The following is a 24,846-nucleotide window of genomic DNA, read 5'->3' as shown; positions in this document are numbered from 1 at the left end:
AAATAGTGAAGGAGGGAAAATTGTATATGCAGAAATGTTTTCAGATGAACTTCCGAAATATTCACGGTTTTGAATTTTTTTTTTACTTCGGAAATGCATCTTCGAAAACACCACTTTTTTGGTGTTTTCGGAGATGCATTTCCGAAGTCAAAAAAAATTCAAAAAAAAAAAAAACTTCGGAGATGCATCTCCGAAGCAGGGGCAATTGGGGGATTTCGCTAGGGTGACCCACATGGTATAATAAGTATGTGAAGTGTACTACATAATATACTCATATATTTCTCAACATGATTTTCATGTATATTCCGACAACTATACAATTTGATAAATTAAATTAATATTTTTATGACAATCATCATTGAAACTTTTATTTCTCTTAATTTGTATATATTTTTATATGTATTTCTTAACCATAATTATATAATATTTATTAAATATTTACATCAACTTTGCGCGACCCCGAAACGCACATATCCTTTGTTAGTATACTCCTAGTATAATAAAAACCAAGCTTTTGAGATTAAAAAAAAAAAAAGGAAAAAAGCCCAATCTATATCCACTTCTTCTCTAACCTAGATATAATCGGATAGATTTTACATCTGTTATTTTCTTCTCCTTTTGATGGTGTGAAACTATTAATCTCTCTCAACTGCCCTTTTCTACAAGCAATTTTCATGGCTTCGGTTCAACGTTCAAAACCAATGGTATGTGCCTATTCCGTTATATATTTTTCTACTTTTGTTTTCAATTGGCATGAATAAACTTAATTGAATCATTTTTTTAATGAAGAAATCTGGAAGCTGTGACACTGTTGATGCATTAGGGTTTCTAAATGACACTCTAAAAGTTGCATTTCTTCATATAAGTGGTTTCAAAGCAAAAGTGGAGAGCTTGTTTATGCCGAATGAACATCCAACCACACTTTCATTATTAGAGTCCCAAGATGTTGCATCAGAGTTTTTGAAAGCAGTAAAAGTTGCCTCCAATAAAGAAGATTACGATGATTTTCTAAAAGTTATCAAAGATTACGGGGATAAAACTATTGATATGAGGTGTTTCTCGGCGAGGGTGAGTGTGTTGCTCAAAGGGCGTGCCGATTTAATTTTGGAGTTCAACAACTTCCTTCCAACGGAATATCATATGAGAGTTCCTCCTTGGGATCAACTTCCTTGGGATGTGCTTGATGTGGTTTCTAGAACACTAGATTTTGGCGATCTTGTTCAATTTTCTTGTGTTTGCGCGAATTGGAGAGATTTTCAGAAGAATCGAAGACGAGATATTGATGCGTTAAGGTTTCTAAAGAGAGTCAAAGTTGCATTTCGATATAACATGAAAAAGTATGGTCAATTTATGAAAGTCCTAAGCGATTACCGTGCAAACTCTCTTGATATAAATGGTGTCAAAGCAAAAGTCCAGAGCATGTTTGAAGGGCATGTGTATTTAATTTTGGAATTCAACAAATTCTTGCCGAAGAAACATCGAATCACACTTCCACCTGAGACTATGGTTAGTACTGCTAATTTCTAGTTCATACTTTTCATAATCAAATTTCTTGTCATTTCAAGAACCATTTTTGTTGAGATTTCGGGTGACAGGGGATGATCATATTGTTTTAATAGCCTACCAAATAAAAACGTTTATAGCTTGAAGAAGATGATGAGAAAGATGATAAGTTATTTTTGTTACTTTTTATTCTATTTTAATGTTGACATAATGAAAATATTCTACTACTTGATATGAATAATCAAATAAAAAGTACTAACTTTTTTTATATTTTTTTAAAATTGTTTAATGTGATAAAGATTATGTAATAGAGTATTTTTTTCATTATCCAGCTCCTAAAATAATTAATTATGATTTAATTTATTAAAGTAATTATATGATACATATAATTGTATGATATAGATAGACATGATATTATTTAAAGACATAATTGGAATTTTTTTTCTTGATTTTAGTGTCTCCATTTTTTTATTTTTTATTTTTGATACTAGGGAGGGCATACGCTCCCAAGAAAAAAACTACACTACGATTAACCTAGGAGTAGCAATACCCCTGACATCGCTATCATAACTCTCCTTAATCAACTCCAGACAATCGTCGAAGACTCTAAGATCCATATCTAGGTTGCATCCCCACGTAGCCAACGCATCCGCACACCGATTAGCTTCTCGGAAGCAATAGACAATATCTATTTTCCAATCTCTATCCATCAAGCACCTAATCTTTTTAGTGTCTCCATTTTGAAATATGAGTTTTTAGTTCTTTTGTTGAGATTTTAATGGATGGTTTTCACAAACCAAACGAGAGCTTTTGCAGCAGGCGATACTCACGAACCAGATAGAGACTTCCTAAGACAATCCCCAAATCAAACAAGAGCTTTTTATGGTTTATCTTACAACTAAACAACTTCTTACATAAGATAATTTACTCAATAGATAATATCATCTTAGGTAAATTACAATTATACCCACACTCATAATAATGATCCTCATTAAGTACAAGAACACTTTGAAACCACTCATTACGTATTTCCTCGTGCAATGGGAAAGTCAGAGCAATCGTAGTTCGAAATAAAAAACTACGAGTTTGTCGGTTAATCTTATGAAGGATGTTTTTGGTTCAAAGGATAAAAGGTATTCAAGAGGTGTGCACCCCTTGTCACTTAATCAACTTTGATTTAATTAAGAAAGATTTTTAATATTGTTTGATTCAAAGGATCAAAGGTATTCAAGAGGTGTGCACCCCTTGTCACTTAATCACTTTGATTTGATTAAGAAATAACTTTGATTGTTTTAAAGGATCAAAGGTATTCAAGAGGTGTGCACCCCTTGTCACTTAATCACTTTGATTTGATTAATAAAGATTTGTTTGATTAAAAGGATCAAAGGTATTCAAGAGGTGTGTGTAACACCCTTCTAAACCCCCGCGGAAAATAGAATAATATTCAGAGTAAACATGAAATACAAGGATGTCACAACTTCTTTAACATAAAAATACCATAGTCATTTGTCATGCTACACGAGGAACCACTTAACATAATTACAATTCATGTTCAACACAGCGGACAATAATCCATAACATTGCATATTCATCATCATTCATGCAAGTCCTCTAATACAATTATAAACAACAAAGACCGACATAATAATTCGTCTCTAAACTATCGTTCCCCAGTGTTACAATCAGAGCATGACTCGACACGAACTACGGGCTAGCTTACAAGCTATCTTCACCCAATCAAGACGCCGCTACATCCTTAATCTGAAATCATCAAAGTAAGGGTGAGTTTCATTCGAATTAATAAGCATTATGCAATCATAAGCAATAAAATCTCATAGTAATTATCATCCACTCAATCATACACATAATCAGAATTATTACAACAAGTAAACATCAATCCAACAATATTGGCCATCGGCCCACAACTCATCAATTATACCAATGATCAAGTTATATTGACAACATATTCTTAATACATCAATCATATAAACACACCAAGGCATAACACTGAATTCCATCCAATCATGTTATAACCAATGCATATGATTAAACTGACACTATGCATGTGGTACCATACATGGGATATACCCATCCAACTGATATCCTCATCACTGAGATACAGTTTAACCAGCACCGATTCCACACACAGGGAATCATGCTCACCAAATATCCAGCACCGATTCCACACACTGGGAATCATGCTCACCAAAATATCCAGCACCGATTCCACACACTGGGAATCATGCTCACCAAAATATCCAGCACCGATTCCACACACTGGGAATCATGCTCACCAAAATATCCAGCACCGATTCCCCACACTGGGAATCATGCCCACCGTTTTGATCCACTTTCATCACCGGGATCCATCACCAAAAATGTATGCCAATGAATGCAACATATAACATGCTTACAACATCACCAATCCGATGTAACACATCGTCTCATTATCATCACCAAATCATCACCAATAAGCATGTATATATTCTTAGCATTCATACAAACATATCACACATACATTCACCACAGTTCACATGTTAATATTAACAGTATATTAACATTCATAATTCATCAATCATCACCACGTTCATACATCGTTACATCTAACATCATTGCACACAATGTAACCAATTATCAAAACAACCCAACAACATAATCACAAAATATGTATTCATTTACGACATGTTATAAACCAACATCACCCAATAAATATCACAATCTCATCACCAATACAGAACATGCATCAATAGTCATATATATAAGCACATATACATATACTATCTTTCAATTCATTAATAATTAAATCGAGTTTAAAAAGTAAAGTTGGCTATTGCCCATTTTATCAATTCATCAGATAAAGCATCTCATTAGCTTCGCAACGCCCAAAACGGCACATAAATCGGATACCCGGATCAAAAGTTATGAGTTTTCAAAGATAAAACATTTTTAGAAAAAGTGCTGCAGGAACGGGGTTGTCCCTACGTGGGAACCGGTTCCTGGCAGCTTCAAAGTCTCGTCTCTGGTTTTTACTATGGGGAACCGGGTTGTCCCTACATGGGAACCGGTTCCCAGCTACCCAGAACCCATATTTCTCTGTTTTTACAAGGGGGAACCGGTTCGTCCCACATGGGAACCGGTTCCTACGTACCTGCACAGCAAAAATCACTATTTTGACAGCTTTTACCATATCCCAATACCCCAATTTCAGGTACATACGAACATACACACAAATATCATTGTTTTTCACACAATTACACATTTCAAACAAGTTATTGACATGTATTAACATCATATATCACAAGTATCAACAAAATCATGCCAATTCATACAAGATTATCAAAACCTAACAAAATTCCCAAACCCGACACGTACGATTGAACTAGACAACAATCCTAATCAATCATACTACCTACAATCACATAAGGAATACTAACCCGAAGAATCCCCCCTTACCTCAGAGTCGAATCTTCGAAGGTCTTCTTCCCCTTTGGCCCTTCTCACTTTCACGTGTTCTCCTTTTCCAAAATCTGCTTCTACTGCTTCTGCTTCTCTTTTCCCAATTCCTTTATTTTATGAAAAATAAAATAAAATATTATAATGGGCTTGCTTAGTTAACACCCCCTTACTGCTAACCACCACTCTAGGCCCAATGCCAATATTTCATCATTTTCCAAATAATTCCAAATAAAAATACTAAATTATCTCTAAATAATAATTTAATTTCCAATTAAATTAAAATTAGAAAATATGGGGTGTTACAACTCTCCCCCACTAAAATAGTTTTCGTCCTCGAAAACATACTTCTAGTGAATAGTTCCAAATAGGAGTCCTCCATCTGACCTTCCTGTTCTCAGTTAACACTTTCTTAGTCGAACCTCCAAGTTCATCTGACATAACCAACATAAGCATACCTCATGCATTCAATCTCAGCTCTTACGTTGCTTTTGACCATCCCTAGATGTACCACTCGCTATAATTCCAACGGCTAACAACAATGAAACTTCGAGGTGTGATCCATACAATACACTCAATAACTGAATAATACAATTACACAATCCATGGTATGATCACAACTGATCAACACTGTAGTAATGGATTCCATTTACCCATGTACTAACCTTAGGCACACTCTTCCAATTGAGCGATAAAGTAATACTTACACTCTTTACCAACTGCTTCCTTCAAGAACTCAATACTCATATTCCTATACCATTGAATTCCAATTGTCTGGCTCCTCTTAGGTCACACTAGAATTACCCAACACGCTACATTCTGCTTTTGCTGCACTATCCTGATTACTCATTGCAACCATCATTATCAATTAGACTTCTAGGTTATACCCAACTCTGGCCCTCTTTACTCATTCGTTCAAGAATCATTCTTTACCATCCATGGTTCTAACTCACCACTCGTCAATACTTACTCGCACTCAAAAACAATTCCTGATTTACTTCATCTATTAAACATTCCAACTATGGAAATGAGTGCACATCAGTAGTTATAATTACATAGCTCATTATCCTCAATATACCATTTCTTACAAGATAGCTCAATAGAGTCCCACTCTTCACTAAGAATGAAGTCAACTTCGTCCTTCGTAGAGTATAACCCTTCATTTCAATTAGAATTCCACACAATACCATACAACATCATAAGATTATTATAGCATCATGTAATATCAATTCTTCTTCTTAACTTCTCCGAATACCTACTCGTTAACTACGTACAACCATAACAACATATTCATCGTCTCGGCAATTATTCAAAAGAGTTCTAATCCTTTGGCACGACATCCTTATGTCTACGAGATTCCAAATCCAACCTATAGATCAACATATATTCTCTATGTAGGATTCCGACATATTAATTCTCACTGCTCACGAGTAGCACTCATAACACCACTTTACATCATACTTTCGCTGTACGACTACGACTACTCGTCTTAAGTCACCGTCCAATGCTTTGCACTCCTTCATATTCACTTCTTCTTAATTTTCCACAATATGGTGAGTGGTCATCCTCACATCTCAGCATTCATCACATCTTATACCATTAAGGTAACAAGCAACCTTATACCATCTATATGATTCCGCCTATTATCAACAAGAGATTAAGGGTGATCAAGTCCTCAATTTGTCAATAGATAGCCGACAATCATATTTAAGCATAGACCGTTGTTACTACATAATAGCGTCTTTTCCGAGTTTGCACCCAAACTCATTAACATTTCCATAGTCTAATAATTCTCTATGGTGTCCTTCTTCTAGAATATTCTTTCTCAACTCGGTAACACGCGGAACACAACAGCGACCACATACCTCATTATATCATCCTCTCCGATTCTGAACCCGTCATCTTTACTTTGGTAATCCAAAGTAGACTTATCGATCAACTCAACATCAGCTTTCTGAGTTTCTCTAATCTCGTCTAGAATACCATTAGTCAGTCTCAGCATCCCCAATCCAACATTAGTAGGAGCACCTTCACATACCAAACTTAATTCTCTGAATTGTTCAATTAAATCCAACTCTTTCACCATCAGCATCGACATTTTTAGAGGCAATCTCGAACCATACAAATAATGTCACTGCAACATCAAAACAAAACCATGGCTGCCAATTCTAAATCATGAGTCAGATAATTCCTTTCCTGCGCTTTCAATCGTCCGACGCATAAGTTACTATTTACTGGTTTTACATCAATACACCATCCAAACCCATCAACGACGCATCACAATATACCACAAATGGTTCCAAAGTCTATTTCACTTTTTCTAATGATTCCTTCATCACTCAAATCCATCAATATTTAAATCATCTTTATCCGCTTATTTATTAAGGACATATTCTACTCGACTTCGTTCCGAACAATCGCGGTAATAAGCATTCCTATTTCAACACTAGTCTAGCCTCTTTATCCAACATCATAATATCTCCTCATAGGACCACTCTACTGTATTTATAACTCTTCCACAAGTTATAACATAATCTCACCTCTTCATAGTCTCAAACGACACTCTAATCCGATACTTAGAGCTCAAGATATGAATGTTTCTAATTGTTATCCAAAATACAATACCGACACCATGCAGCGACACCTTAAATGATATTTCCAAAACTCCGCAAATGGTACACTTAATTCCTAAAATTGCTTCTCAACAAGCCTCCTCATTATTCCTTTATTCTGTTCAACTCTGACACTGACATCCCATGTCGCACCAACGAACAATCTAGTTCTAAGGACAAGTGTAACCGTAACTTCACCTCTTTCTAACATCATCCTTTCCAAATTAATTTCATTATTAACATTATCTTATCACATCTCTTCGCTTCCAAACTTCTTACAACTTAAACAACACATTTCATCGCTGAAGCTCGATTTCTGCAACATCCTGAAACCAAATTCATGTACGCCATCATCAACCTTCTTATCCTTGGGATCATATTCGTCTCTTTGCAATACTCGCACTTCGAAACTTTCTCAACGACATTGATAACCTCTACTATCATCTCAATTACTTACTAGTAATCCTACGACAAGATCTACGAAAATACTTCCTTTAATCACTGCTTCCACGACGACCTTTCACATAGGCTACTCACATCACAACATCACAGTTCATCAGTAGCACTTGAAGCATCACAACTTCGAAATTCCATTTCTCAGAGATAACCATTATCTACTCCGAGACACTCCGACTGGACAACAACTACAGTCTTCAGCCCATGTCACCTTCGCTTCAGAAAACAATAACTCCATACTCTTGTATTGCTGCCATACGTATCACTCTAACATCTTGCATCTGAGACATATCCGAGAAGCATGACTTCTCCCCCACTAGTTTCAATCCCACTTCTGCAGACAAACAGTTAGAACACACTGAGTACCAACAGTGTTTCACACACATGTCGCGTACCGAAAGGAAATTAACAACAAGACTCTGGTCACAAGGACCGACTATGCTCTGATACCACTATTGTAACACCCTTCTAAACCCCCGCGGAAAATAGAATAATATTCAGAGTAAACATGAAATACAAGGATGTCACAACTTCTTTAACATAAAAATACCATAGTCATTTGTCATGCTACACGAGGAACCACTTAACATAATTACAATTCATGTTCAACACAGCGGACAATAATCCATAACATTGCATATTCATCATCATTCATGCAAGTCCTCTAATACAATTATAAACAACAAAGACCGACATAATAATTCGTCTCTAAACTATCGTTCCCCAGTGTTACAATCAGAGCATGACTCGACACGAACTACGGGCTAGCTTACAAGCTATCTTCACCCAATCAAGACGCCGCTACATCCTTAATCTGAAATCATCAAAGTAAGGGTGAGTTTCATTCGAATTAATAAGCATTATGCAATCATAAGCAATAAAATCTCATAGTAATTATCATCCACTCAATCATACACATAATCAGAATTATTACAACAAGTAAACATCAATCCAACAATATTGGCCATCGGCCCACAACTCATCAATTATACCAATGATCAAGTTATATTGACAACATATTCTTAATACATCAATCATATAAACACACCAAGGCATAACACTGAATTCCATCCAATCATGTTATAACCAATGCATATGATTAAACTGACACTATGCATGTGGTACCATACATGGGATATACCCATCCAACTGATATCCTCATCACTGAGATACAGTTTAACCAGCACCGATTCCACACACAGGGAATCATGCTCACCAAATATCCAGCACCGATTCCACACACTGGGAATCATGCTCACCAAAATATCCAGCACCGATTCCACACACTGGGAATCATGCTCACCAAAATATCCAGCACCGATTCCACACACTGGGAATCATGCTCACCAAAATATCCAGCACCGATTCCCCACACTGGGAATCATGCCCACCGTTTTGATCCACTTTCATCACCGGGATCCATCACCAAAAATGTATGCCAATGAATGCAACATATAACATGCTTACAACATCACCAATCCGATGTAACACATCGTCTCATTATCATCACCAAATCATCACCAATAAGCATGTATATATTCTTAGCATTCATACAAACATATCACACATACATTCACCACAGTTCACATGTTAATATTAACAGTATATTAACATTCATAATTCATCAATCATCACCACGTTCATACATCGTTACATCTAACATCATTGCACACAATGTAACCAATTATCAAAACAACCCAACAACATAATCACAAAATATGTATTCATTTACGACATGTTATAAACCAACATCACCCAATAAATATCACAATCTCATCACCAATACAGAACATGCATCAATAGTCATATATATAAGCACATATACATATACTATCTTTCAATTCATTAATAATTAAATCGAGTTTAAAAAGTAAAGTTGGCTATTGCCTATTTTATCAATTCATCAGATAAAGCATCTCATTAGCTTCGCAACGCCCAAAACGGCACATAAATCGGATACCCGGATCAAAAGTTATGAGTTTTCAAAGATAAAACATTTTTAGAAAAAGTGCTGCAGGAACGGGGTTGTCCCTACGTGGGAACCGGTTCCTGGCAGCTTCAAAGTCTCGTCTCTGGTTTTTACTATGGGGAACCGGGTTGTCCCTACATGGGAACCGGTTCCCAGCTACCCAGAACCCATATTTCTCTGTTTTTACAAGGGGGAACCGGTTCGTCCCACATGGGAACCGGTTCCTACGTACCTGCACAGCAAAAATCACTATTTTGACAGCTTTTACCATATCCCAATACCCCAATTTCAGGTACATACGAACATACACACAAATATCATTGTTTTTCACACAATTACACATTTCAAACAAGTTATTGACATGTATTAACATCATATATCACAAGTATCAACAAAATCATGCCAATTCATACAAGATTATCAAAACCTAACAAAATTCCCAAACCCGACACGTACGATTGAACTAGACAACAATCCTAATCAATCATACTACCTACAATCACATAAGGAATACTAACCCGAAGAATCCCCCCTTACCTCAGAGTCGAATCTTCGAAGGTCTTCTTCCCCTTTGGCCCTTCTCACTTTCACGTGTTCTCCTTTTCCAAAATCTGCTTCTACTGCTTCTGCTTCTCTTTTCCCAATTCCTTTATTTTATGAAAAATAAAATAAAATATTATAATGGGCTTGCTTAGTTAACACCCCCTTACTGCTAACCACCACTCTAGGCCCAATGCCAATATTTCATCATTTTCCAAATAATTCCAAATAAAAATACTAAATTATCTCTAAATAATAATTTAATTTCCAATTAAATTAAAATTAGAAAATATGGGGTGTTACAGTGTGCACCCCTTGTCACTTAATCTGTTTGATTTAGTTAAGAAAGATCTTTTAATGTTTGATTCAAAGGATCAAAGGTATTCAAGAGGTGTTCACCCCTTGTCACTTGATCTCTTTGATTTAATTAAGAAAGAACTTTTAAGGTTTGATTCAAAGGATCAAAGGTATTCAAGAGGTGTGCACCCCTTGTCACTTAATCACTTTGATTTATTTAAGAAAGAATTTTTTATGTTTCGATTCCAAGGATCAAAGGTATTCAAGAGGTGTACACCCCTTGTCACTCGATCTATCGGTATGGTTAAAAAAAGATTTTTTGAAAAAGAATAAACTCGACGTTGGATCGAGAAATTGTTTTAACGACTTGGTATTGGACCAAGGTTTGTTTATTTTTGGGTTGAAAGATTATTCTAATATTATTGGAATTTTAATAATAATAAATAATAGAAAACTAAATACAAAAAAGCATATTTTATATTTTTTTACTGAAATCTAGATTTTAACATGTTTTTTTTTTTGGATTTGTTATATTAGAAACTACACAAATATTAAAATAGAAATTGCAATGGAGACAACTAAAACAGAATCGGGTTCTAAAGAAAGGAATGGGGGTCTGAAGAATGAACAGGGGCGCTGGGCTGTCTTTGGGAAAACAGGCCCAAAAGAATGAAGTTATCAAGAAAACACAAAAAAAATGATGGACCTAGGTCGGGTCAACCCAGGATCCAGCTCTTTCTAAACTAAACAAGTAGGTTATTGAAAACCTAAAGTGTCAATACGGCTCTTCTTCTCTGAAACAAAGAAATACGCTCCTCCTCTCCATCTCTCACGTTAAACGCAAAATATCAGAAACAAAGAAAGTCGTTTATGCTCATGAACGGAAATCTCTCTCAATCTCTCATCTTTCTCGCAATTTCTCTGCTCAATCTCTATCTCTCTCGCGGTACTAACAACAACAATAACAATGGTGTTCTCTCATCAAAATATATCATCACGGAAGAAACAAACACGAGTAACAATCATAAATCCCTAACCTCTAAATAATCCCTAACCCCAGATCAGTCCCTATCCCAGCTTACAAATTACTATTAAGAATCGGTCACAAGGAAGGGATAAGCATGCTCAAAAAATACATAAAAATCAATATCAGGGAAGAAAAAGATACCCAACTCAGAAGCTATGGTAACAATATCATACTTGTAGACTTTCTGATTCTTTGTTCTGTATTTCGGCCTCACCTTCTTCTCTTTATTTCTACTTCCGTCTTGTCTTCATCTATTCTGAGACTTTGTGTATTGGTTGTTGTTCCAGCTTGTCGTCGTTGTCGGTGTTGTTGTGTTGCTACGGTTGTGTTGGCTCTGAAGTTGTGCGATTAAAGTGAATGGTGATGTTGGGTGGATGATATGATGTGAGGTATGAAGGTTATGATGTATGTGAAAGAGTTTGGATTAAAGGTTGTTTTGAGGTAAGTGGATGGAGGAGTTTGTGAAGGTTGAATGGAGATAATGGTTGGGTGACTCGGTTTTGAGGGTGAGTTGTGAGTTGAGTTGATGAAGAGGTTAGTGTGTATATTTGAATGTGAATGATGTTTGTTGTGTTGTTGTTCTGTATGTGCGGAGGGCATGGGTTTTCGGCAGAAGTTTTTTCGAGCCCCTCCTCCCTTTCGTGTCTATGCTGAGTCTTCTTATATACTATTATTCAAACAGATTCATCAATGGCCAAGATTAAACCTTGTCTATTAAGTTTCATTGTGACATTTGAAGCAACTGATTTCTTCACTTTTTTTGCATCAGATTTGTATGAATATTTTAGTGAAAGATTTGGACATATGTGGAGCAGCATTGGTGCAGGTAGTGGGAGCAGAATTTTGGAGTGTTGTGTTTGTGCAGGTAGTGGGAGCAGAATTTTGGAGTGTTGTGTTTGTATTGGAATAGCAGGATAACAACACTTAACGACCAAATTTTTTGTCATTTTTTTGTGTTATTCTTTCTTTGTGTGTAATGGACTAAAAAAATATCAAATGGGCTGATGTGAAATGGGCCCAACCCAAAATACACACAAAATTCTAATACATTTTGACTAAAAGAAAAAGAATTAATCTAAATTGATATAAAAAATAAAATTAATAAATAAACAAAGTTTAAACTAAAATCTAAAATTAATCATTTTTTTAAAACTTTTTAATAAGAATTAAACTAAAAAAATAAGATAATAATAAAAATAGATATATTTACCGTCTAAAAAATGACAATTTCGGATAAATACTTGATCTGAATGAAAGATATGCAAATATACAAAAATGCAAGATGTTTAGTTAACTTTAATAAAAAGTCGATATGCAACGATGTGATATGAACGATGAACGCATATGAAGTATGAATGTGACATGCTCAATACGAACTAAATGCGTAGGGCAAAAATTGGGGTATGACACATGCCTAAAAATGGAAACAATACATGGGCTAATTAAGTCTCATAATGAATTAGGCTAATCGATTATTAGACCCTAAAATGGAATGTTTTGATTTCTACCTATTGTGAATTATAGGTGTTTCAAATTGAAATAATTGATTATCCTCTTAGGTGTAATCGATTATACACTTTTAAACATGCTTCTAATTTATGAGACAGATCCTTAATCAATTAGTTATGCCTTAAAAATATTTTTTATGTGGTTTTAACAAATTAAAAGAGGTTTATCAAACAAAGGTTTTAAGCGTGTGTATGTGTGTGTGTGTGTGTGTGTGTGTGTGTTTGTGTGTTTGTGTGTGGGTGATTTTGCCTTAGTGATTATAGAGTTACCCTTATGCTCTTACAAAACTCTAGTCACTCGGATAAACACGATCAGACGAGCTTTCACGCTTCTTCACTTTCATAACTATGAATCTTTAACTATTGGCATCATTATCTTTGAGTTTAGAATCACACTAGAACCTTGAATATTTATCTTTATGAGGCTTGAGATATCTTCAAGTTGATCACCATCCTCAGAGATTTGGAAAACCAAGACACCTGAGAACATAAAAACCTTGAAACATAAGTCTTCACTTGAATTTCGTTGGACGATAGTGTTGACTTCAATGAGATGACTTGATGCTTTAGATAAGTCTTTTAGGCATCTCAAGAAAAGCATATTCAAATGGATAGATTGATAAATCATCTTGGCACTAATAGCATCTTTAATCGCTTGAGCTATCTTCAATAGATAAGGACACTACTACAAAAAACATATTTAACGATGGACGCAAAATGCATTTGGTGTCGGTTACGGAAGCGAGGTAAACAAGGGCGTCATAAAAGGTTACTCCTTATCACCTTGATTATTAAAATTCCGAGGGGTTAAGTTAACTACACGTGGATTCGAATCTCAGCATCAGCATTTTTATTATTTTTATAACTAGATGGCACGCCCAATATTCTTACCTCGGTTTATTTTAGAAACCGAGGGGTTATGGTTTTAATTTTTTTCTACTGTCGTCTGCACCTGAATTACATAACCATATTACATAATACATAACCATATTTTGCATATTCCTAAAATAGAGACATTGTACATTTTGCCCATTCCTCAATCTGAAATAGAAATATCCATTTATTAACACCAAATGCAAACCTAAAATGGCTCATACTTTATAATTCTACAAGAAAACTAAAACAAATGATTAAGAAACAAAAGCAAAAAAACCATTTACTTACTAGTTTTCCCATATGCCCTCTTCATGATCATGACGAATATCTTTCACATCATCTAAATCATTTTCTTCAGATAATTGACTTACACGTGTTGCTAAACAAGGAGTCTCATAGTTAAAATCTTGATTTTTATCAGTACTATCGGGAAGATGTTTTCCATGAAGAACAATTGACCATCTAGTGTTAGATGGATCAGTGACATAAAAAACTTGTTTTGCTTGGTTTGCCATGATGAATGGTTCGTTATTGTAAGTTGTCTTTCAAAGATCAACCCTTGTGAATCCTAATTCATCGGTTTCTACACCAATTTTACTGTCAATCCACCTGCACTTAAATAAAGATAGTCTAAAAGAAACATAGTCAATCTCCAAAATATCCTTAATGATCTCAAAGTACGCTCTAGCTGCTAGTACGGGATTGTTATCTTTGGAACTATAAATTACATGGATTCAGCCTCAACCTTAACACCACTATTTTGCATGGTGCTACGATCATCCTTTGATTTTGTACAAAACGAATATTTTCTAACATTGTATTCACTCCAAGTAATTACATTAAACTTAGGCATGCGCGACAACCATTTGCAATTATCCAATGCACCATTCTCTTTAGAAATACTTTCATTAAACCAATCTATGAAAGTTCCATTATGCTCCGTCAACAACCATTTTCTATTCATCCGAGGGTATTTTTCCTTTATAAGAGATTTGTGCACGGTCAAGTAAGGATCAATTTCACTAAGGTTATTCAATATATACAAATGTGCTTGAAGAACTATTTATCGACTAAATGTCTTAACATTTAAACCTTGAATACCTCTGCCATCATAAAATCCATGATGACGAGTCTCAAGAACTCCTATAAAGTTTGCATCTGACAAATAGTTTGTACAAAACTCAATAGCTTCTTTTGTGATGTACCTTTCTACGATCGAAGCTTCTGGACGGTGATGATTCTTTGTATAGCCTTTGAAAATCTTCATGTAACGCTCTAACGGATACATCCATCATAAATAAACTGGACCACAAATTCTAATCTCCCTTACTAGATGAATAACTAAGTGAACCATAATGTCAAAGAATGATGGAAGGAAAAACATCTCTAATTGGCACAAGATAAGTGCAGCTTCGTGTTTCAAATCATCTAAATTTCCAGGATCTATAACTTTACTACATATAGCATTGAAGAATAAGCACAATCTAGTTAATTATAGTCACCCTTACATTTCTTGGTAAGATGTCACAGATAGCCACTGGAAGAAGTTGTTGCATCAAGACATGAAAATTATTAGATTCTAAGCCAATTAATTTGTGATCATTCTCTGACACAAGTTTCTTCACATTTGATGAGTACTATTGGGGAACTTTGATACCTTGTAAACAATCGCAAAAAGTTTTTTTCTTTTTTAGACAGAGTGTGACATGCTGGGGGAAAATAGGTTATATTTCCTACTTCTTTTGGGGATAATTCTTGTCGTATACCATCTCAACCATATCTTCGCGGAATTTCTTAGTATCTTTTATCTTGCCTTTAATGATTAGAAATGTTCCAATCAAACTATCACATACATTTTTCTCCATGTGCATCATATCAAGACAGTGTCTTACATCAAGACTTGACTAATATGGAAGATCAAAAAACACTGACCTCTTTTTCCAAGAATTTTTTTCCACAGGCTTTTTTTGTTTCTTTCTAAAGACAATTTTAATGTGTTGTTTTCTTCTATAAACTTCCTTCCCAATTAAGGGTTTTGGAGCAATACCATACTTCTGCTCTCCATTAAAAGTCTTGCATAATCTACGATATGGATGATTAGGTCTTATAAATCTTCGATGCCCAAGATAAACTATCTTTTTTCCTTTTGGTAATTGGTGGTGACATGTATTAACTTCACATATACGACACGCTTTATGACCCTTGACGATATACCCAGACAAATTATTGTATGCAAGAAAGTCATTGATTGTGCAAAACAACATGGCACACAACTTAAAGTTATCACTGGTATACGCATTATCAACATCAACACCTTCCTCCCAAAAAAAGTCTTAAATCTTCAATCAATGGTGGTAAATAAACATCTATGTCGTTCCTTAGTTGTTTTGGACCCAAAATCATCATCGATAGCATCATATACTTGCGTTTCATGCACAACTATGGAGATAGGTTGTAAATTAAGAGAATAACAGACCATGATGTATGGTTACTCAAATTACCAAAAGGATACATTTCATCGGTGGCAAATCCAAGCCTAAGGTTCCTCGGTTCATTAGCAAAATCTGGAAACAAGGAATTAATTTTCTTCCATTGTAATGAATCAGGTACATGGAGAATTTTTCCATTACACACACTTTCATCTGCATGCCATTTAGTATTGTGTCACTAACATTAGCAAACAATTTCTTGAACCTTGGAATTATTGGTAGTTACCACATCACCTTGACAGGAACACCTTTTTGTTGTTGCACCATCGTCGTCATCAACATCGCTGTCCTTCTGTTTGTAGCATGACACCCCACACCTCGGGTACTCGTTCAAGTTTTCAAACTCTTTCTTATATAAGATGCAATCATTATGACAAGCATGTAGTTTGACATAGTCCAAACCCATTGGACACAATATCTTTTTGGCCTCATAAGTACGGTTTGGCAACGTGTTACCTTCAGGAAGCATTTCTTTCAACAATTCAAGCAATTCAATGAAACTTTTGTCCGTCCAACTACCTCTTGCCTTAAGATTAAATAGTCTTAACGCAGCTGACAATCTTGTAAAACTGTTACATCCTGGGTACAACGAATCTTCCATGTCTCTTCGCAAAATATATACCATATTAGCTTTCTTGAAGGCATCGACTCCAATACAACGAATGATGTGATTGTGATATAACAAAGGCATGAAGAGTTAGAAGATGATTTTGTGGTGGAGGAAGTGAAATGTGAGGCAGAGGAGTTTGCTTCTGTGGTGAAGGAACTGGATGAGTTTCTTGAACTAGCGGATGAAGAATCATCATTAAAGCTTAGGGATCTTGTTGCAATGGATGTTTTACGCCGACAAGAGAAAAAACTAGTGAAGTGTTATCTTGAAGAATATGAACATTTTGTTGGAGATCGTTGGTGACGTTTTGAGTGTGAAGTGGATTAGAAACGACCATTAAATGAGTAGCAAAAAGCATATATGGTATTTAAAGTTGCTCGTAGATGTAACTGAAAAGCGACTATAATTGTGCAATAAAAAAAAATTGAGAGAACCAAAAGACGATTATCACATACAAAGTCCATATTCCGTACTAGAACGGAGAATTAACGATAGGTTGATGACGACCACCATGAAGAGATTTCTAGCGTAGTGGTGATAGTTTTATGTTGGTTGGATAGGGTAGTTTGGTGCTCAAGTCAATATGAGATTAAAGTGAAACTTTGCTAGTATGAGTTAAATTGTACTTAGAGTGACTGAGAGTCACGCTTATATATGATAGAAATTTATAATTGTCTCGGGATCGTTTGACCTGAAATGTGGGCAGCCGAAGGAGAGTTGTGCTCATGTGTGACGCCCACAAATGCAAATACTCCTCTACACCAATGATCGATACGCCTTGACTAAGTTGAGTATATGGATTTGGTCGGTCTTTGTGGATCATTTATCAACCCATCACACATTTAACATTAATTGCATTTCTTAATTAAGGTTAAATTAGCATAATTATATATAATTTGAGACCTTGAGTTTTAGTTCTTCACCACTAATATATTTTTATGTCTTAAATTCTTCGTCTTTTTAAAATATTAATGTAATTTTTTAATCAATATATTTTTTATTATATTTCATTTTACCTAATTATTAATAATAAAAGTGGATCTTTTAGAGTGCAAAAACTCATGCATAGTAATGTTGTGTCATTTAAAACAATAAAAATAGTTTTTAAGATGATTAATTTTGTCATTTCAAACGGAGTAGCGGCGTAGTTTATTGTCCGTTACCTATTATTTTTGTATAATCTTGATTATATATTAATACATTTTTAAAAAAATTATATTGAGAGCAACAAATAAAAGTATATTAGTGAAGAAAAATAATGGTGGTATTCTAAAACAGTAAAATGATAGTTAATTTGAAATATAACTGTAAATTATCTGTTTTGTTAAATAATTGATTGGGAAAACATAATAAGAACCCAAAAGTGAAGTTTTGGACATTCCATGAAACAGAAGTTGAATTGAATTAATAAAACCATAATAATGTGGTATCACGCGGATAATTAGTGGATTATTTTTTGGACAATTTAATTAGTGATTAATAATGTTGATTTTTTTTTTTATAAAATAAATAAATTTGATACTAAATGTTACAAGTGGTATATTGAGACATATTGGTATTCAAGCAACATAAAATACTCAATTAAACCTACTTTTTTTTTCTTATCCCCATTATAAATAAAAAAAATTACTTTTAAAATTTATTGAATAAATGATGTGAACAAACTATTAAAAAATATTTTTTTATTTATAATGGTGATTAGAAGATGTATGTAAAAATATTCTCATCCATTCAATTGTAGCTTCAGTTTAAGCTGCTCAATCATACTTATAAATTTTAAATACATGTGTAACTGATTTTAAGAAATAAGTATTGCACTATATACTTTAAAAACTCTTTTAAAATAATAAAATAAGGTATGCTGGTTTATTTCTATAGACTAGAGAGTGACATTCTTCAATCAAAATCATGCTTTTGAAGTTAGTCTTAAGGTGGCAAAATATGCATGTTCGTCTCATTTAAATTCGTTCTATAAAAATTCGAAAAAATCAAGATGGAATGGAATAATTGAGAGTGTAGATATAAAATTTTATTCCGTTCAACAAGAAAAATAAAGACAGGACAATATGAGTCTTCAAGCCCTGCATTTTTTAAATCTAAAATTGCAAAATTTTATACTAATGTTTGTGTTCTCAAAAATTGTCTTTTAAAATCTAAAATTGCAAAATTTTATATTAATTTCTGCATCCCAAAAATCAGCAAAACAAAGTGAAACAAAACGATCATATTAAAAGATGTGGAACTAAAACCTTAATTCATCCCATAAAAAAACGGAGACAAAACAGACATGTCCGACGACTCGTACCTGTTTTGCTATCCTAATAAGGGCATAAATTTATTCATCTGGTGGTAAGGCATTAATATCTTTGCTTAATTAGTTGTCATCATGTTGATTATTTTGATTATGTTTCTTCTTGTGTTAATAAAGTTAAAGTTAGATATTGTCCTCTATATGAATTAAACTTTGACAAAAACAAAAATTCTATTCCCTTCATTTTTAAAGTTCAATACATCCTTAAGATAAACTTCATTAAGATAAATATTATATCAACAGAACAAGAACAAAAAATTTGAATCTAATGTCCTCAAATTCTATGAATAAGGGTAAAGTGGAAAGACTGGATCTTCTTCTCTGTCAAGGGTGCACTCTGCTATGAACAATGGACACATTTGTTTCCGCAGAACAAAAAAATTCAAAGAAAAATCATGGAAAAAGGAAAACTTTTATACACCTTCCAATATCCCTGCCACATATACTATTAGAGTTACAACAAGAGACCTAAACAAACACATAGATAAAGGGCTCATGTAATCTTACAAGAACTAAAATGGATCTTACAAATTACAAACAACAGCATTATCTTACAAGATAAGAAAAATACGATAAATGAAACAAAGGACATACAACCCAAATGGATTTGGATTTGCTGATTTACATGCCTGTTTTCAGGAATCATTCAGCTACCTTCATACCAGTGAGATAAACTTTACTCTGAATCACACTTCCCCCAATCCAGAATCCTGGCATAACCATCAAACCAACTTTCGGCTTTTCGTCATTTTCATTCATTATCAGATTATTGACAACACTTTCCATGTATACATCGGAGAACTCGCTCCCTCCTTTAACCTGAAATACTTTTACATTTGGCTCAAAAGAATAAGCCAATTTGTGTAAAAGCCAAATTGACTTTGCAAGTTTTAGAAAAGCTTGGTAAAAAGGAGTTCTTGGATGCCCTCCACCCATCACGTAATTTCGCTGATCTAGGTTTCCGAAGAATGATGCTTCCATCTTTGGATGAACTACCGCTAGGTATTTGCTGCTGCAAAATTTTCCAAATACGGAATCTGGATTTTGCCCTAGCATGTCCAAGGGATCGATCTCCCTTAATGCGAGAAATTGATGGAAGAAGCTCTCTTTGTTGACTGTAATATTGTCTGATTGGACAGAGAAGCTTTCTTGCTCAAAGCCACCAAACATTCTTTGGCATATGTAAGACTCGAATGCATATTTCTTATGAGCTCTCTTTGCATAAACAACATTCGGTTCGATTGAGTTGGCAGCAGCATCAAGGTCCCACCCAGCTGCTTTCATCATGTTGATCAAAGGTTTAGAAAAATCATGAATTGCTTTAGCAGCTGCTTCAACAGAAGAGGTAAAGAGATCTGGAGTTAGATCAACGGGGAAAAATCCATTTCCGTCTTCTGATTCTTTAGTTGACAAACCTCTAAGCTTTAGATTCTTTTCTAGTTTTGCTCGTTTCTGACTAGCCTCCTCAATCTGCTTTTCAAGTTGATGGATCTCTGAATCTTTATTCTGAATTTCAGACTGAAATTTCTTAACCATGACCTCGTACGTTTTTAGGAGGCTCTGCTGCTCTTGAATTTCTGCAGCTAAACGAGAGTCTTGGGGAGAAACGCACACTGGCTTCGGGTTGTTTTCCCTGTAGAAATGCTTGAGTTCAGATAGATTTTTCAGCTCGCTAATAACAAGTTTATCAGCAGTGTGGATTTTATCGGGGTCATAGGGAGTATGAGCGGCTTGCAACTGAATGTAAGCTGATTTCAGTGTAGAGATATTAGTGAAAATTTTAGATACTAGGGTTTCCACAGCTTCTGGATTCTGGTTCATGGCTTCTTCCATGGGTTGAGGGTGGACTTTCTGACTGTTGTTCTCGCGTAATTGGGTCTCTTTGGCTCCAGTTGGTAGCATAGCTAACGCCAATGGAGGGACAGATGAACAAGCTTTCGATCAAGAAAATCAAAATTAACACACAACCTGCAAGCTTTCAAAGAAGTTTAATCAAATGATTATGACATTCTTAAAAAAAAAGTATACATTACAAAATAACTAATCATGGAAATAACAAGTATGCAACTAGCAATCTGGAGTAATGAGCTCAAACGTATTAATCAAAGCATTTTTCTACTGCAATACCATAACGGTAAATTATAATATTCTCCAAGTCTCTTTTCTCAAGTTACTCGGACCTAGAACATTCTATAATTACAAGTTTATAACCAAACCAATCCAATCCTCATTCCATATATAGCATGTCAAAAACAAAAGATTCTAATTGCTCTTAATCAAACAGTTTAAACATCTAACTCGTTAGAAAAGTTAACTCTAGAATATAACATATGGGAAAAATACTAGATTCCTGATTTCATTAAAATTACACCAAAAAGATTGATCCAGAAGGCCAGATCACCGAGTCAATTGCCTACAGCTTGAAGAAAATATGTCCAACTGCCAATTGAAAAGTGAAAACTGATAACCTACCCGAGTCATACTTATCATCTCTTTATAACAACTCACATAAAATTTACTATGAACAGACTCAAAAACAACTATATCTATATCCACAAGTCTTGGAACTATATCTACATGGCGGTTTTGGGCTCGCCGCAATGGTAAATATCGGCCAATATTGCAGGTTTTTCCGTCATAATCCACTATAGCAGCGCCACAAAGTGGCTGGTATGGCGGGATTTTGGCTCTCCGCCATCCGTCATCAACAACACTGCCACAAAGGAAGTCCTAGTGGTCTAATCTTAAATCTAATGTCTCAGAATCTCACTATTTCAGTTCCGATATTACTAGATTGTATGAATGAAAATAAAATCAATACTGCAACAAACAAAATGAAAATGAATTGAATATAATACAGGATTAGCAAAGCTTCAAAAGCAAAACACTAGCTTGCAATCCTAAACCATACAACAAGAAGCTTATTTTAGAAAAAATTGATTGATCAACACAAATCCCATTATTGCATATCTTCCAAAAAAAGGTCTCCACTCAGAAAGACGGCATTTTTCAGCAAGATAACAAAATTAAGATATTTGGGGAAAAACAATAAGCAATAAATCCAGCATTTTTCAATCAACGGACCCTAATTCACATGCAAAATCAAACAGAAATGCGAATCTGATGAAAAAAATCAGAGTCAATGAAATTGTTATGGTTCTAATCAATCATCAATACAATATGAAACCCTAAATTGAAAAAAAGAGGGAAAAGGGTACAGTACATGATGGAGAGTAGGAAAAACGTTAATTGAGGAAAAGGAGGTTTGGTAAGGATCATTGTGAGAGAGATCTGAGAAATTGATGATACCTTAATGGTGGAAATTGGAAGGAAGAGTGAAGATGGAAGTTGTCTTGTGAGGTTCAGTAAAGGAGAAGGTTCGTGTGAGAAGTAACAGTTTCAACAAGCCTCAACCGAAACCCTATTCCCGTTCCTATGTGAAAACAAGTAGAACCGTTAACCATTTTCTATTTTTATTTTATCTTTGCTTTTGTTTTTATCTTTTCTTTTTTTAATTTTAAGGTTTAATTACAATTTTTATTTCATAATTTTGATTCTTTTATTTTAAAGTCTGAAATTATAGTTTTTTATTTTAATTTTTTTTTAGGATTTTAATTCCCCTCCAAATTTAAAAGTAATTTTTAATAATATGACACTCATATTGATAACTTGTGAGTTCAATAGTGAAATGTTTAAAACAAATATTTTTTATTTAAGATTTATGTTGAACATATCCTCAACGTAAATTTCATGTCACTAAAAATTGTTTTTAGATTTATAGGGGACTAAAAAAAATTAAAATAAAAAAACTAAAATTTCAAATTTTAAAATAGGAAAACTAAAACCGGAAGATCAAAATTGCAATTAATTTTTTTATTAGAAACTAACGCTATTTTCATAAATTCACACACAAAATAAAGTGTCCAGCTATATAATATATACATTTGTTTAAGTTAAGACTTAATCACTATCCTTTTATTCTTTTTGCTACTAATAGTAATAATAACTTGATATTTTCTAAAAGGAAGAGCTTCTAAATCAAGTTCATCGGTTGAGGTTCAGAATTATGATCATGTAAATTTTATTTGTTGCGAAGGATCCATGTGCAACCACTCTTAGCAGTGTAAATTCCCTTTGAAGGGATCAGACCAAATGAATACATCTTATGTGTTTGGATTAAAGCTAAGCATTTTGGTGGTAATCTCAATGAGGATATTACAGGAGTGAGTATATAAGTGGTGGATGGGGGACGATGTAGTATAGCAAAAATATTTAACTAATATATTAATGTCATGTATATATTTGTCTATACACGTGAGAGCTTTACTACTTTGAAAAATATAATAAAAAAAAACTTTTTATTATAAATAACTAACACAATACAAATTCTAAAAACGATCTTAAAACAATTGATATGTAAGACTTATACCAACAACGGAACGATGGGAGAAAAATGCCGAAGTGGTGGAAAGATTTAGCTTCGATTTAAGAAAAATATGTCTTTGGTCAGGGAAAAGTGGTTTGGAGAGTTCTCTTTTGAGAGATGGGGAATATTGAAAATACATCCTTCTACCATGATTCTTGGTTGAAAAGAACTTTATTGAGAGATAAGTTTAATATGTTGTAAGGGCTTTTTATGAATAAGTAGACATTTATGATTGATATGTGTAGATATGGGTGTGAGATGAATGAGGAGTGTTGGAGGTCTAAGTGTTGTTTGTTTTCTTTTATATTATTGTATTATATTAGATATATTTTTTTGCAAGATCTGAAAGTAGATAACTGAATATGAAAGTTTGACACTAATGACGAGTATTATGTGAAAAATGTTTATCAAATGCTTACCATGGACTTGGATATTGATTCTAAGGCTTTGTCAAAGTATGTTTGAAACAATTTTACTATATTAAAAGTTTCTTTGTTTATATGAAAGATCTTCTAATATATACTCCTAAAAAAGGACAACTTTATTTAACACAACCATTAGAAATGATTCTCTAAGATGTGGAAATGGAGAGGATCTTAACTCGTGGAAATGTCAAAACCTTATGTCATTTGTGTTTTTCAAGTATACTTGCTTGGGAAAGTTTAGTACAACGTTTTGAAATGGATGAGCACTTGTAGAGATCCTAACGACTCAAAAAGGTCACACTTTGGCGTTCTATGGTCATTTATCTTATAGAAGGGAGATTCAT

General features: G+C 34.2%; 2 protein-coding genes across 4 annotated transcripts; one reads left to right on the top strand and one right to left on the bottom strand.

Moving 5' to 3' along the window:
- Positions 1-598: 598 nt before the first annotated feature.
- On the top strand, positions 599-1,614 carry LOC131637698 (paired amphipathic helix protein Sin3-like 5). The gene is made up of 2 exons (XM_058908301.1): positions 599-704; positions 790-1,614. The coding sequence occupies exons 1-2, from the start codon at positions 675-677 to the stop codon at positions 1,525-1,527; spliced, it is 768 nt and encodes a 255-aa protein (XP_058764284.1). The 5' UTR covers positions 599-674; the 3' UTR covers positions 1,528-1,614.
- Positions 1,615-20,044: 18,430 nt separating this feature from the next.
- Positions 20,045-23,106, bottom strand: LOC131637681 (protein GRAVITROPIC IN THE LIGHT 1-like). 3 transcript variants are annotated; one of them, XM_058908283.1, is made up of 2 exons: positions 22,961-23,106; positions 20,045-21,626 (listed from the first exon to the last, which is right to left on the bottom strand). In XM_058908283.1, the coding sequence occupies exon 2, from the start codon at positions 21,551-21,553 to the stop codon at positions 20,294-20,296; it is 1,260 nt and encodes a 419-aa protein (XP_058764266.1). In that variant the 5' UTR covers positions 21,554-21,626; positions 22,961-23,106; the 3' UTR covers positions 20,045-20,293. The 3 variants fall into 3 exon arrangements, with proteins under 3 accessions (XP_058764266.1, XP_058764267.1, XP_058764268.1); XM_058908284.1 differs by having other exon boundaries at positions 20,045-21,619; XM_058908285.1 differs by having other exon boundaries at positions 20,045-21,619; positions 22,875-23,028.
- Positions 23,107-24,846: the final 1,740 nt, after the last annotated feature.

The sequence above is a fragment of the Vicia villosa genome, unplaced genomic scaffold (assembly GCF_029867415.1).
Source record: "Vicia villosa cultivar HV-30 ecotype Madison, WI unplaced genomic scaffold, Vvil1.0 ctg.002073F_1_1, whole genome shotgun sequence".
NCBI classification, from domain to species: Eukaryota; Viridiplantae; Streptophyta; class Magnoliopsida; order Fabales; family Fabaceae; genus Vicia; species Vicia villosa.
Note: the sequence above shows the minus strand (reverse complement) of the source record. Positions and strands in the feature narration are given on the sequence as shown.

Excerpts from the sequence above, each read along its gene's own strand:
- LOC131637698 (XM_058908301.1), top strand. The coding sequence starts at position 675 with ATGGCTTCGGTTCAACGTTCAAAACCAATG. Across the intron at positions 705-789 it reads TTCAACGTTCAAAACCAATG|AAATCTGGAAGCTGTGACAC; the intron begins GTATGTGCCTAT and ends TTTTTAATGAAG.
- LOC131637681 (XM_058908283.1), bottom strand. The coding sequence starts at position 21,553 with ATGCTACCAACTGGAGCCAAAGAGACCCAATTACGCGAGAACAACAGT.